Raw genomic sequence first — 14,018 nt, 5'->3', positions numbered from 1 at the left:
ACATGTTCTCAACTCCTTTGGGTAAATACCAAGGAACGTGAATGCTAGACTGCATTACTTTCTGTTTGCTTTTTTTTCTATCTATGGGAGGATAATACCCATTCAAAAAATCAAGCTACAGAATTTAAAAATAAATATCAATAAAATAAAAGCAGTGCTCGTCTGGCTTCCATGCTGGTGAGCTATTCCTCCCCCACCCATCTTCCAATCCCCAGAAGTGCTCCTGCTGCTGGACCTACTGGGTGACCTGGGGTGAGCAATTCCAGAGAGCAAATGTGTCCAGTGTATGTTGGGGCAGGGGAAGGCTTCCTCTACAAAGAACAAGCTGGATGTCTGCCCAGTGCAGTGTACCAGGTGGGCTTGGAGAGACCAGAGTCCTGCCCCCTCTGACATGCACCTGCTGTGTGATCTTGGGCAGATGCCCTCTCTCTCTGCCTCGGTTACCCTTCTGGAATATAAGGAAGATGCAACAGAACACTCCTGAGTTCCTGGCTGGGAAAGATGGGATTTGGTGGGAACGGCCTGGGCTTAGAAGACAGAACCAGCAGCTTGCTCTGCTGAGCAGGGAGATGATAACGCCCCCCCCCCCAAACCCCAAGACTGCTGGGGATGGTCAGGCACAAGGGTGGATATACAACGCAAAGCCACTGATATGAGGGCGGCTGTCTGGCAGTATCTGACCCAGGAACCCCGTCTCTCCCCTGGCCTTCTTTCCTCTGGGCTAATCATTTCTGGCTCCCCTTGTTGTTCCCCATACAGGGAGGGGGTCCCAATTATGTGAGTGAGGTTTCCAGGCAGGAAAAATAGTCACAGTCCAGTCATGAGACCCTTAAACCCCCCTGGGCTTGCCAACAGCATATAGCGTACAGCCTGTATCCTGCGTCCTGGGGCCACATGGGACTCTGTGAAGACCAGACTCAGGCTCAGCCCTGTGAGGAGTGAGGTCTAGGGCCGATGTAGGAGCACACATCGCTGCCTCATCAAAGCATCTGCTGGTCGAGCTCGTGCGCTCTGGGGCTGACTTGACATTAAGTAAGTTCCCAGACTCCTTAGCTTCCTAGAAACTCTAGCTAAGACCTGAACTCCTTGGGGCCCAGGGATCCCCCTTGACCTAGCAGAGGGCCACACACCCTGAGTGCTCAGTGCAGGGAATGGCCATAGCCTGGGTGGTCTGAACGGAGCCCAGCCCCTGGGCTTCCCTGACGCCCTAGCTGGGAAAAAGGGGCAGACCCGTCAGCTAGGGGTGGGCGTCCCCTTAGCCGGAGTGTTGTAGGGGTGCCCACCACCAGGGGGCGCTCGAGGACAGTTCAAATCCCAGGAGGGTCCTCCTGTCCCAGGAGAGGGGGTGACAGAGCAGGGGGGCTTTGCAGGAAAAAAAAAAAAGGACAAGAGAAGTACATTTAAATGGCTCAACAAGCTCACAAAGTTGGACTTGATTTAAACCAGTTTTTTCCTTTCTTAAAAACACGACACCCTCAGGAGCGCCTGGGAGCCTCAGACGGTTAATGACTGACTCTTGATTTTGGCTCAGGTCATGATCTCAGGGTCGTGAGACTGAGCCCCTGTCAGGTTCCACGCTGGGCGCAGAGCCTGGCTAAGATTCTCTCTCTCTTCCTCTGCTCCTACCTCCCTCTTCCTCTCTAAAAAAATGTATGTACTTGTGCGTGTGTCTATCTATACACATATACACATGTCCGTGTACCTGACACGCTTTCTGAGGGGACCTCGGCCTGCTGCAGCTGCTGTTTCCCCAGGAGAGAGACACAGACCCTCCTCTTCCTTCCAGGGACTCCAGGCACATGAGGACATGCTATCAGCTAACACTGTGCCCCCTGGGAGAAAGCTGTCCCCTTTTCAATGCCTTTCCTCCACAATGATACCAGGAAGGCCTCCCTTCCCCCTGCCCACTTTAGCACCTTAGCCTTGGGGCCTGGCCAGAAGCAGCTCGGGTGCTCTTGTCCACTGAGTTAATTTTTATAGTGACTGCCTAAGTGCAGTGAAGGATACGGGCTTCCTGTTTATAGTGATGTTGGAAAGTTCCTCTAAAACACACACACACACACACACACTGAGGCAGGTCCGCTTCATGAGGAACATCAAGCGTAGGAGAGAGGGGCACAGCAGTGATGGGGACAGCATGTGTCAACCCCTCTGCCTGGTCCTCGCCTGCCCGGGGTACCCAGCACCAGGGCTCCCGACTGTGCTCCTTCACATTCCCTGGTCTGGCCTCTGGGGACCATAGTGGGCCGTCCCGTGCTGGGTCGAGGTTTCTTAGGCCTGGCCCCCTCCGTCCCAGCACCTCTATCTGTCAAACCCCTATGCATCTTTCCAGAACAGGCTGAAAATGTCACTTTCTTCACAAGTGAGGTTTGCAGCACCACAAGACCCAGTCTGTGCTCCCACCATGTGTGTCACTGTTACAGCAGTCAGCCCTCTTCAGGGTCATTTGTGCTGTGTTTGTGGAACCAAGGCTCACCCTGGGTCCCCGTGGCAAAGACGGGGTATGTGGTAGCCCAGCCCCCCGCCCCCGGCTCTACGCTGTGCCTAGCTGGGCATGCACTCAGAGGGCGTCAGAGGGACAACTGTATGCCGGAGCCCAGGGCCCAGGGCAGCTCACCTCGAAGGTTCTTGATGAAGTCCTCCAGCTTCATCTTTCGCTCAGGTTTGACGTTGGGGCTGTACATGTCTGTGTTGAGCAGGATGATGGCAAACGCCAGGATGAAAATGGTGTCGGGGTTCCGGAACTGCCGAACCACCCCAGGGTTGCAGATACAGTACCGCTGGCTGGAGGCCGGGAGAAGGAGCAGGATCAGGACCTCCTCAGTCAGGGCTGCACGTGGGTCTGCCCCTGCCTCAGGACAGCGCCGCTGCTCAGGCGCCGATGCTGAACAGCTGAGGCTGGTCACTGTGCTAGGAGCCTCGGTTTGCCCATCTGGTCAATGGGGGTAACACCCGCTCCTCCTTACGATAGTTACATACACTTCAGCCACCTGTCCTCTACCTGGCGACAGCTGCTGAGGGAGAGGACTGCAGCCCCCCATCTCCCTCGGAATTGGAAGCAGCCCGGAAGGTGAAAAAGTTCCGGTCAGTGGGATATGAGCAGAAGGGATGTGGGCATCTTTAAGGCTGTACGTTAAAGGGCAGAGTCCACTCTCTTCCCTGCCTGGAATGGGGGTGCAATGGTGTGTGCTGGACCTGCTATCTAGGACCTTGAGATGAGAGGAGCCTGGCTCAGGGAGGGGGTGGGTGAGGTAGGCAGACTGGAGAAGAGGAACCAGGGCATGTTATGACCAAGGCAGGAGCCACTGGAGCTCAGACGACCCGGGCTTCGATCCTGTCTTCTCCATTAATGCCGCCACCTCCAGGAAGTCCTCCTGGAAGGAAGTACCTGAACGATCCCCTCCCAGGGCCCCAGGGTTGTCCTCCTGCTGTGTCCTCATTCCCTACCTTGGCCCCACCGCTGGTGATGAGCCCTGAGGGCTGGGTCAGTGGCTGACTCTGCCTCCCACACCCTGCTCGGGCATGAGGGATCCTGCTCAGCCACTGTGCACACAGTCCTGGGAAGAATGAGTATGGGGTGGTAGCCGACCTTGACTGTGGGCTCTCTCTTGTGCCAGGCACTGGGCTAAGTGTGCACTCACACCCAAAGTGGTTTAGTTCTTCCACTCTAAGGTAAGTGTTTTTTGTGATCCCCACTCTATAGGCAAGGACACGAGGCACAGAGAGATTAAGTAACCCGTGCAAAGTCACAGAGTAAGTAAGTAGCACAGTGGGTGTTAGAGCCAGGCCAATCGGCTCTGCAGCTTGTGTTCTGAGTCACTGTGTGAGATGGGCTGCCCTTTGTGAATGGGCAGCCAGTGACGACACAGACTGATGAATCGGTGATGCTCATGAGGACCTGGAGGGACACAGACTGTCCAAAAGTCTGGTTCTAGAGATAACCAGCGTAGGACCTGGCATACAGAAGGAGCTACTTACTACCTCATCCCCCAGGCAAGTTCAGGGCCATCTGCCTTGGGGACAGGGCTGGAGGGGGGATTTGGGCCCTGAGCAATGGGCCTCAGAGCCCGGAACCTTCCTCTTCCTGACACCCACCCATGCCCTGCCCTGCCCCCAACCTGAACGCCTCGATGAGCCGCTCCACCTTCTGAGCCTCCCCTTGGACCCGGATGTGTGCCTGGAACTTCCTGAGGGCTTCATCTAATTCCATGGCGGAGAAATCCATCTCATCCACCACACAGCTGAAACGAGAGACCAAGGCCCCATGAGGGTCTGCTGCCCGCACAGTCCCTGCCGGCCCTCCTGTTGGGGGCAGAGCACCATGGGAGCCCATGCAGGGCAGGCCGTGAGCTGCCCAGAGCCAGGGGACCTGGCCGCCTCTTGTCTAGAAGGGCCCTCTGCCTGGCTTCCTCCAATCACGGAACACTTCAGATTACAGGCCAAAGACCCCTCCCCACCATGCTTCTGGGGGAGTCTACAGACCCCCGGAAACTATAGGAAAATGTTGCTGAAAATCTCTGTAATATTTTTTTTAAAAAGATTTTACTTATTTATTTGACAGAGACAGAGATCACAAGTAGGCAGAGAGGCAGGAGGGGGCAGTGAGGGGGAAGCAGGCTCCCTGCCGAGCAGAGAGCCTGATGAGGGGCTCGATCCCCGGACCCTGAGATCATGACCTGAGCCAAAGGCAGAGGCTTAACCCACTGAGCCACCCAGGCACCCCTCTGTGAGTAATTTTCTATAGAGGGCCAAAGCCTGTGGTCTCTCCTCCGTGCAGAAACGGCTTGCAGCATGCACATCACACAGGGCCCAGCATGCCCGTCCCTGCTTGAGTCTTCTTGCGCTGTCTGTGAGGGATGCCAGCCATGTGCTCCCATCTCCTCCAGGAGGAGGCAGAGGCTGGCTGCTGGCCTGTCAGGCAGTGACCGTGCACTGAGCCCATATCCCCATGCCAAAGGGCCTGGGGAGAGCTGCCTGGGTTTTGCCGGCTGTCTTTCAAGGGGCCCCTTGGAGGACCTGTGCCACACTCATCTGCCAACCTGCCAATGGGAGCAGAGCCTGCAGAATCGGCTGGTAACTGGGTTTTGTCTGGTTCCCCTCATCCTAGCCCTGCCCTCCCGAACGCCGCGCTCTGTCCTCTGACCCAGATCCCTGAACAAAGAAGGTGGTGTCTGTCCCAGGGACCCACTCAGCAGGCTGTGGTGTCCAGTGGATCTATGTTTAACAAAGCTGTGGCCACCCCTGGGGGCACTGTGGAGGCCTCGGCCATGAGGAGCCTCATCCTTGCTGCCAGGGCCCTTGCTCTGCTGGGTCCGATGGGTTTGGACATAAACAGTAGTGCCCCCGACCTTTTCTGAGAGCTCATGGCTCTGGAGGAGCCATCCTTCAAGGCTGCTGCTGAGCGGGTGGGGGAGGGCAGGGGCCACACAGGGCATAATTTGCTGACTAGCCTCTGAGCTGGACGCCTGGTGTGGAGGGTCGGGGGTGTGGGGGGGCGAGGATCGCTGCTTCCGGAGGGTGCTGCTATTTTCTGATGGGGGAGAACAATGCACGGATTTCCTACGGACCAGCAGCTAGCTTGGGGGTTGGGGAGAGCCTGGGGGGAGCACAGGAATGGCTGCAGGGGGTGGGGGGCTGGCCCAAGACTGTCTTAGGACCAAGCCACTAAGAACCTCATCTGTTTCCCCCTGAACTGCTTCCTGAGGCTGGTTTAAAAGGCAGGAGAGGAGGCACTAACCCTACGAACAAAGCAGCAGATCCCCCGCCCCCCCACCCAACCCCGGTTAAGGGCCAGAAAAGAAATGGCAAGTGGGGAGAAGGCAGCCCAGGTGGGCACGCCTGGCCAAGGAAGGGCACAGACGCCATTCTGCTGGGTACTAGCTAGAGCAGCTGCCAAAGGCTGTGGCTCACTGCGTCCTGTGCGTCTGTGCACATGCTGGGTATACGTGTGACTGAGTAAGTACGTGTGCCTAGAAGTCTACGCATGTGGGGGTGGGGAGCACCCGGGCCAGCCCTTCCCTGAGCCCGGGGTTTCCTCACTTGTAAGAGGCCTCAGGCAGCTGCCCGCCTCCTCCCAGGGGCGGCTGCAGACACAGGCACACAGGTGGCCGTGGCCGGGCTCTTCCTTAAAGCGAAGACACCCAGCCCCAGGAGGCCCACTGCCCACCCCCTTGGCTTTGTTCTCTGGAAGATGCAAGGCACTGCCCTTGTTACTAATGGTTTGCTGTCTACCCCACTTTGATTCTGCTCCTGGTCTACATCTTGGTGTGTAGCTGCCTGGTCAGAAATACCCTCAATGACAGGCCTGGAGATGCTCCCCCAGAGGCCCCGAGCCCCGCTAGTCCGTCCTATCCCACAGCTTTGACCCCTCCTTTGTGAAAGGGGCTTAAGCGAGACCCGACACCCACACCCGTGTGTTTGAGGATGACGCAGGGCCAGAACACAGTATAAACCCAAGGGTCCAGCTACTGGGGGCCTTTCTACTTAGGGCAGTCTCAAGGAAGAATGGAGAGATTTGGGGTACATGTTCTCGAAACCGTCAGCGGTTTCCAGGGAGCAGGAAACGGATTTTCTGCAGAGTTCCAAGTAGCTGGGAAGGTGGTGGTTGCCAGCCTTGGTTGGACTCTTACCTCTAGGTCTCCCAGCCGGGAGAGGCAGGAGAGAGACACAGGGGGTCCCTCTGGGCTCCTCACACCGCATCCCTCCACCCCCCAGCCCAAGGGCATGTCAGGATGGCTGGCAGTCAGGCTGGGGGAGTGAGCTCAGACCTCCAACCCCACCCGCCCCACCCTGAGCATGGTGGTGGCTCGGCCCTGCTGGAGAGGGATGGAGGGGTCAAGGGTGCACGTTGGGGGACCTGTAGGGTTGGTGTGTGAGCTGTAGCGCCAGAGGGTGGATGCACGTGTGTACGCCTGGTAGGGGGTGATGTGCAAGACCACGTGGGGTGTCTGTGTGCATCTAGGAGCAAGGAAGAGCTAAGGGGTAGATTTGGGCCGTGTTCCAGCAGCACAGGTCAGCACCCCCACCCCCACACCTCCCGGCCCTGGAACTCACTCGAGCACGTCCCGGTTGAACTGCTTCTGCCGGTTGCCCAGGAACTCGCCGATCATCTGTCTGCTGAGGCCCTTGCGCTGCAGCAGGAAGTGGGCGACCCCCACTGGCGTGTCGGGCACAAAGCCGCGCTCGATGAGGTACTGGACGCCCTTCTCAGGCTTCCTGGTGAGGGTGGGGTGAGAGACAGGCTCAGCCGTGGCTGCCCCAGCCCCTCCTGGCTGGCCCTCCTCCCTGGGGACTCTGGGTGCCCTGCCCTGGTCCGTCGGAGGGACCCAGAACTCTGCAGACCCTGCACCAGGCGGAGGCTGGGACTGGGCCATGGGCCGGTTCGGGGCTGCGGGTGCCGGGTCAGGGACCGTCCCACCGCCCCCGTGTTCTGCACTGCCCCATACACCCCTTGGTGTAGAAGTCACTGCCCCGCGTTTCACTTCCAGGCAGATTGGAACCCCTTGCCCAGCACATCCTGGCCGGCCCTCCGCCCCACCGATAGCAAACTACGTTTTCTGTAAGGACTTCCTGAGTTAACACAGTCAGGTGCCTGGAACCACACGTGCATGAAGCACCATGAAAGGTTCTCACGACTAGCCCCAGCTGAGAGGAGAGGAAGTGAAGTTGCAGCCTTGACCCTTCCTGAGCAAAGAGAGTTTCTGGGACAGGCTGGGCTGGCTCTGCAGGGCCGAGGGAGTCCACCTGCACCGGGAGCCATGCGGCCTGGCTGAGCTGTGGTGGAGGGAGGCCCCCTCACGGGCTCAGCAGGGGCCCAGGCTGGCCCTTTCCTCCCTTTGGGCCTCTGTCCCCCTGCTGGTCTGTGGCATGGACGAGGCTTGGCTGACCTCCTAGCGTGGTGCGAGGGGGTGACCTCTCACTCTTGGAAGGCAGATGTCCTCTGACAATCCCAGAGCCTCGGATGGGCCTGAGGAGCTATGGAACCCTGGCAGTGTACCCGGCACCCATGCGGGGGTGGCGAGGGGAGCTGGGCCCTCCCGCTGGGCCCGGCAGGTGGAGATCAGAGTTCTGATCTCCCCGAGCAGCCCAGTGGCAGCAGCGGGTATCCACCTGTCCCCATAAACCATGTGGCTCTTGACTGACAGCAGCATCCAACACAGACTGTATTTCCACCTGCAAGCAAAAACAGGGCCCCTGCTGCAAGGTGACCTTGCTATTTTTAGCCCAGGATGACCACACACCCTAACATCACCTTCAGGCGTTCAGCTGGGAGTGGCTGCTGGCCAGCTGGGCCCTGGCACGGCTCCCCCACTCCTTCCACAGACCCCATTCCTCCCTAGGATTCTGGTGTAGCCAACCAGGAGCCTCTCCAGCTGCTCGGCTGCTCACGCTCCCTCACGGCCCTGCTCCACGCCAGCACCCACGGGGGCCCCAGCCCATGCCCACTTCCCTCTTCCTCATCTTCGAGGTCAGAGGTCACCCCGGCAAGCCCACAGATGTCTTTTCTTTAGCTTACACGATGTTAACAGTAGGGATTCTAGTGAACACACAGAAATTGGGGTAGCTCAATCTAGAATCCAGATTTCCAGCTTCTCTTGAAAAATCAGGCCAGCTGGCACTCCCCGGCCTGTGCTCCTGTGTGGCCATGACCAGAGTGCTGGGCTGGGCCACGCCACTCAGGCATCCCGTCAGCCCCTCGCCTGGGGGCCCAGATCCAGTCCTGGCCTGCTTCCTTGGGGGGCTGGCTGTTATCCCCACTTGGCCCCCTCCTGTGTTTACACACCAACGTCACACAGTATCTCGGACTTCAGGATCCGGGCTCCTCCGCCTGGGAGGAACAGAACACAGCAGGGGAGTGGAACACACGGCAGGAAGGAGAGTCTTACAAGCGGCCATGGGAATGCGGATTCTTCACAGATTAAGTACCTAGACTCTACTTTCTTGTTAGGTACTGCTCAGGATGACAGCAGTGATGGGGGCTGGTCAGGAATACCCCACAATGGCAGGCTCTAATCCTTGGTCTAAGGACAAAAGGACTGAATCAATGATAGCTGGAGGAGAGGGAGGGGTTTCTGCAGGAAAATGAGACGCTTTCTCTGAGCAGGTGACACTGGGCAGTGACCCAAGTTCTTAAAGAGGTTTCTGGGTAGAGGCAACAGTGAACGCAAAAGCCCTGAGGTGACAAAGGGTTTTGCAGGATCCAGGACCAGAAAGCTATCTGGGGTGGCTAAGAGGAGGGATTTTGGGGGAGGTGAGAGGAGAGCAGCAGGGTGGGTGGGCCGGATCCCACAGCGCTGTGCAGGCCACAGGGGGAATCTGGTTTTCCTCTGAGTGAGAGGAGAAGCCCTAGTGTGTTCCGAATCGGGCAGTGATGGGACCTGACGTCTGTGCTCTGTGAAGGGCAAGGCTAGGTCTGAAGTGTGAGCTCAGCGAGGAGCCTCCCACAGGCATCCAGGCTGCAGGGCAGGAGGTGGGGAGAAGCACCCAGTTTCCCAACACTGCCTGAGGGTAGAGATGACAATAATTACTGGTGGATCCGAGGTTGAACCTGATGGCTCCTGCTTCAAGTCTGAACCAAAGGTGGGAGGGACTGGTTCCACCCGGCAGGTTTCACCATGACGTCACAGGAGAAAGGAATTTGAACTCATTGGACCTTGACCACTGACCAGGAGCTTGCCCAGCAACTGAGGCAAAGGATGGGGTGGCCGGAGGTACAGTTAAGGAGCTGGGGTTGGGGGTGCGGTCCAGGCTGGGGGTCCAAGGTCAGGATGAACGTGGTTCTCCAAGGAAGCCTCTGGATGGCTTTATGAAGGTGAGTGGTCTGGCCTTCACCATCCTCTTCAGGCAGTGCGCTGGACATCCGAGGATGTGAGTTCCCGGCCTGTGGAGACCTTGCTGGTCCCGTCTACCTCAACAGTGCAGTGAGGCCCCGAGTGTGCTCTTGGGGGCCCTGCCAGGCCTCCTAGATCCACCTGCTCCCTTGCAGAGCTCCATGCTGACTCAAGGGGAACGTGCCCTAGGTCTTGCTAAATGTCACACAGTGACCTGCTGGGTGAAGGGGGGCAATGGGAGGAGTCATTAGTGCTGCGCAACCTTGTGGCACTTAGGGGACCAGGTGACATACCACGGCCAATGCACTGTGAAAGAAGGGATGCGTGGCTCTTCCTCTGGGAGCCGTGTGATCTCTATGGTGCCTTCCCTTGCCATAGGGAACCAGGGAGCCCACTGTGAAATGATTCCTCTGCTCTCTAGTCCCTGAGAGACTTGGTGCACACAGCACCTGGCCAGCCTGTGACAGATGCTGATGCGACAGAGGAATTAAGCTGTGCTGTGTCAGCATGCCAGAGCCCACCCAGACTGGCAAAGAAGGGGGAGTCTGGCTATGAAGCTGGGTCCCAGGGAATCTGGTTCCACCCCAAGGCACAGACACAGTGGTGGGGCTCTGTCTCCGTCCCCAGCTGTGGCTTTCCATTCCCTTCATTATGAGGGTGCTGCGGGACTTCTGTCTGGAACCCCAGGCCCTAGGTACTGAAAAGGACACAGACTGGGATCACCTGGTTCCTATCCTTGGGTCCAGCAAGGGCCTGGCTTACACAGAGCTCTCCCAACAGAAGAGGAACAAAACGTGCCCCGGGGAAGGCATGCCTTTGCCGGCATCACCAGCACCGTTTTAAAACCTACCAGGGCCTCGCAAACCCTGCAGGACAAGATCCGGGCTTTCTGCCCCTGGATTCACATCTTCATTCATTGCACAAACATCTATCGAGCACCTCTTCTGGGCCTGGGGTTGTGCTAGCAGGTCTGTGGCCCAAAGTCCCCATCCCTAGAGACGCCTGGGTGGTTCAGTCAGTTAAGCGTCTGCCTTTGGCTCAGGTCATGATCCCAGGATCCTGGGATCGAGCCCTGCATTGGGCTCCCTGCTCAGCTGGGAGCCTGCTTCTCCCTCTTCTTCCGCCTGCCGTTCTGCCTGCTTGTGCTCTCTCTCTGGCAAATAAATAAAATCTTATAAAACAAACAAACAAACAAACACCAAGAACCCCACGAAAAACCAACATAGTCCGCATCCTTGAAAAACACCCTAGCTGGAGCGTGGTAAAGGTGGAACATAAACTCCCAGGATACTCCCGTAAACTCCCCAAAATACTCACAGCACAGGAATCACAGGTATGTTCTCTGGAGCCAGAGGCCTGTGCTCAAACCCAAGCTCCACTTACAGGCTGGGTGACCCGGGCCGGGTTACTTAGTTTCCCCGCGCCTCAGCTTTCCTGTCTGAATAATGGGGCCAGTGATGGTGCAGACGGTGGAGGTACTGTGAAGGTTAAATGAGTCAATGCCCCTGAGCCTTCAAAAATATTGCCAGTCCTATGGCTCCAGGAGGAGGGTGAGCAACAGGCAGAAGTAAACCAAAGCAGTACACGGAGACCTGGAGAAGGCGTGGACTTCAGCTGGAAGGGGCGGGAGGGATGACCCGGCACAGTCTCCCTGGGGAGTTGGCACTGAACCGGGAGCTGGGAAGAGGGACCCCGCTAGAAAGAATGGCCAACACAAAAGCCATATTTGACTCATAATGCAAAGAAGGCACAGAAAGGTCAAATAAGTGGCCTCCAGGAGGCCAGGCGACAGAAAGCGTGCCAGGAGTCTCAACCCATTCCTCTGCTCCAAGAAGCTCTGCAAAGTTTCACTCTGCCCTCCCCCGCCACTGCTGCTGCAAAGCCCGTCTGTCGGGCTGCCGGGCCAGCTTGCTTCTCTAAGGGCCCAGCGTCAACAGGTGCTGAGGGGGACATTTGCACCATCTGCACCTGACCTGCCTCTGCGCTCTGGGCCCCACTGTAACGCGTCCTTGAAAAGCTTTAGCAGGACAGGCTGGAGTGGGAGACGCCAAGGCTTGGCCCTACTGTGGGCCGCCAGGCGGGGCCGGCTTTGTTCCACGTCAGCTGCTGATTCAGACTTGGTTGTGCCAGCCAAGCGCCTGCAGACCCCACCAGGGGCAACTCTCATGGTCACCTCCTGTCCCTGGGCTTCGAGCAGTCAGTGGGGACACTGAGCTGGCGGGGCCCCAGGGAGGGCGGTTACAGGGCGGGCACCGTGCTCACAGTTCATCCACTTGCTGGAGCCCCAGCTGAGTGTTCTGCAGGCTCTCATCCCAGCAGGGCTCTACAGGCTTCTCCTGTCCTTTCTAGTTACCCGAGCCATCGTGGAGAAATGCGAGTGGTCGGCAGCGAGCCGGCCTCCGGATTTCCCACCCCACCCACTCTGTCCCCCTGAGCCTATGGGCTGACCTCACTCCCAGCCTGGCCACTCAGAGCCCCTGATCCTGCTGACCACCATGAGCAGTCTGGAGCAAGCCAGCAGGAGCTGACGAGAGAGGAGCAGCTCTCTTTCTGCCAGGGCTGCTGTGAGGCTGGACCCTGGGCTGGGGATAGCTGGCAGGCCTCCTGCCCTGGTGGGGCACTGGCAGGGAGCTCTGGGGAGAAAATGGCCAGGAGATGCCCAACAGCTTTCCAGATCCAGACCCAGTAAGACCTCTGCTTCCACCCGTCTCATTGGGTTCCTGTCACTTGCAGCAGAGAAGGCCCTGATAAACAGAGACCAACACAGGGTCTGTTTACCTGCGGGCCCGCAGATCCTCTGCGGTCAGGGGGCCGAGCCGTCCCCGTAACGTCTCAGCTGACCACGGGAGGAGGGACTCACCAAGTTTGGTAGTTGGACCCCTGTGTGCCTGGAAGCACCCTTCAATTCAGCGATCTGGGCTCAAATGCCCCTAGCGGCCTATGAAGGAATGACCACCTTCCCTCTGCTTACATACTTCCAGGGCCAGCAAGCTTACCACCTCATCAGACAATTTCATGCAGCTCTGGTTTTTACAAAGCTCTTCCTGATGCTGGGAGCCCAAGCTGAATGGGGCTTGTCTTTACTGCAGAGAGAAGGTGGAGGAATCGCCCTCCATCATGGCTGGCTGCCCTGTGGGGCCTGCCTTGGCTTGGTTTTCTTTCCCAAGAAACTGAGCACCAGATACCCCAGACCCAGGAGGCAGCTAGGGACCGCTAGGGCCAGGAGAGTGGTGAGGGCCACGGACTGGATTCCAGGGGAATGGAAAGCCGGCTTCCTTCTTAGTAGCTCAAAGTGCTCCGAAGAGAGCTGATCTGTCAACTGTCAGCACTACCAGCAACGGTGAATAGCTCGCCGGAACCCTGGAGCCAGCATGTCTGGCTCTGTGGCCTCGAGCTAGCACCTGACCTCTGAGCCCTGGCTCCCTAGAGCCAAGTGTCATGGGGTCACTGTGAGGATTCAGTGAGCTGATGCACATGAAGTGTTTCGCGCAGCGCCTGGGACCCAATATGCGTTTATATGGGCTGGCTGTCATCACTGGTGTTCTCATTACTCACAAGAAACACGTCACGCATGAGCAGCACGGAGTTGGGGCTACCGATCAGGAGCCCATCCACAGCTCTTCTGCTCACTGAGAGAGGCTGGCCCAGCTCTGTAGCCTCTGAGCCTGATTCCCACGCAGGTGGAGAACAGGTGACTGTCCAGGGATGCAGGAAGGGTGAAATCTTGGAGCACCCCAGACTCATACTAGGGCTCTCCTCCTCCCCTCTGCAGAAAGGAATGACACCATGGGAGCACCTGGCAGGCACCAGGGGCTGGGCCATAAGTGGAAGGGACCTCTGAGGGCCCCTTGAACAGCTCCCAGCCCAAGCAAGAGTCCTAGTACACTGTCACACCAAGTGGTTGTTGAGGCCCTAACTTACATGCTCCTCAGAGACGGGGTGATCACTCCTGGGATGGAAGTATCTGTTTAATCACAGGGGAGCTCTGGGGATGAGCACACTCTTTCAGAGGCAGGAGAGGTCTGGCCAGGTCTACCTGGACAAAACTGGCTTGGGCTATAGTCGCCTGGGCTCTTGTCAGAGTGAGAGAGGCATGAAAGAGGAGAATGATGCAAGGAGACCCATATCCCTGAGCACATGTGTGAAACACAGGACCAGGGGACCCTATTAGGGTTGTTGGGGTACTGA

General features: G+C 57.8%; 1 protein-coding gene across 4 annotated transcripts in view; it reads right to left on the bottom strand.

The window, feature by feature from the left end:
• Window positions 1-14,018, bottom strand: part of LOC111159140 (IQ motif and Sec7 domain 1) — a 119,564-nt gene that overhangs the window by 19,563 nt on the left and 85,983 nt on the right. For all 4 annotated transcript variants that reach the window (XM_022521566.1, XM_022521569.1, XM_022521567.1 and 1 more), the window contains exons 4-6: window positions 7,054-7,215; window positions 4,119-4,241; window positions 2,618-2,784 (exon numbers count right to left, since the gene is read on the bottom strand). In XM_022521566.1, the coding sequence (XP_022377274.1) occupies window positions 2,618-2,784; window positions 4,119-4,241; window positions 7,054-7,215 (452 nt within the window). The remainder of the gene's footprint in view (window positions 1-2,617; window positions 2,785-4,118; window positions 4,242-7,053; window positions 7,216-14,018) is intronic.

The sequence above is a fragment of the Enhydra lutris genome, unplaced genomic scaffold (genome assembly GCF_002288905.1).
Source record: "Enhydra lutris kenyoni isolate GAN:26980312 unplaced genomic scaffold, ASM228890v2 scaffoldscaffold66, whole genome shotgun sequence".
NCBI classification, from domain to species: Eukaryota; Metazoa; Chordata; class Mammalia; order Carnivora; family Mustelidae; genus Enhydra; species Enhydra lutris.
The sequence above is the reverse complement of the archived record's forward strand: the minus strand, read 5'-3'. Positions and strand labels throughout refer to the sequence as shown.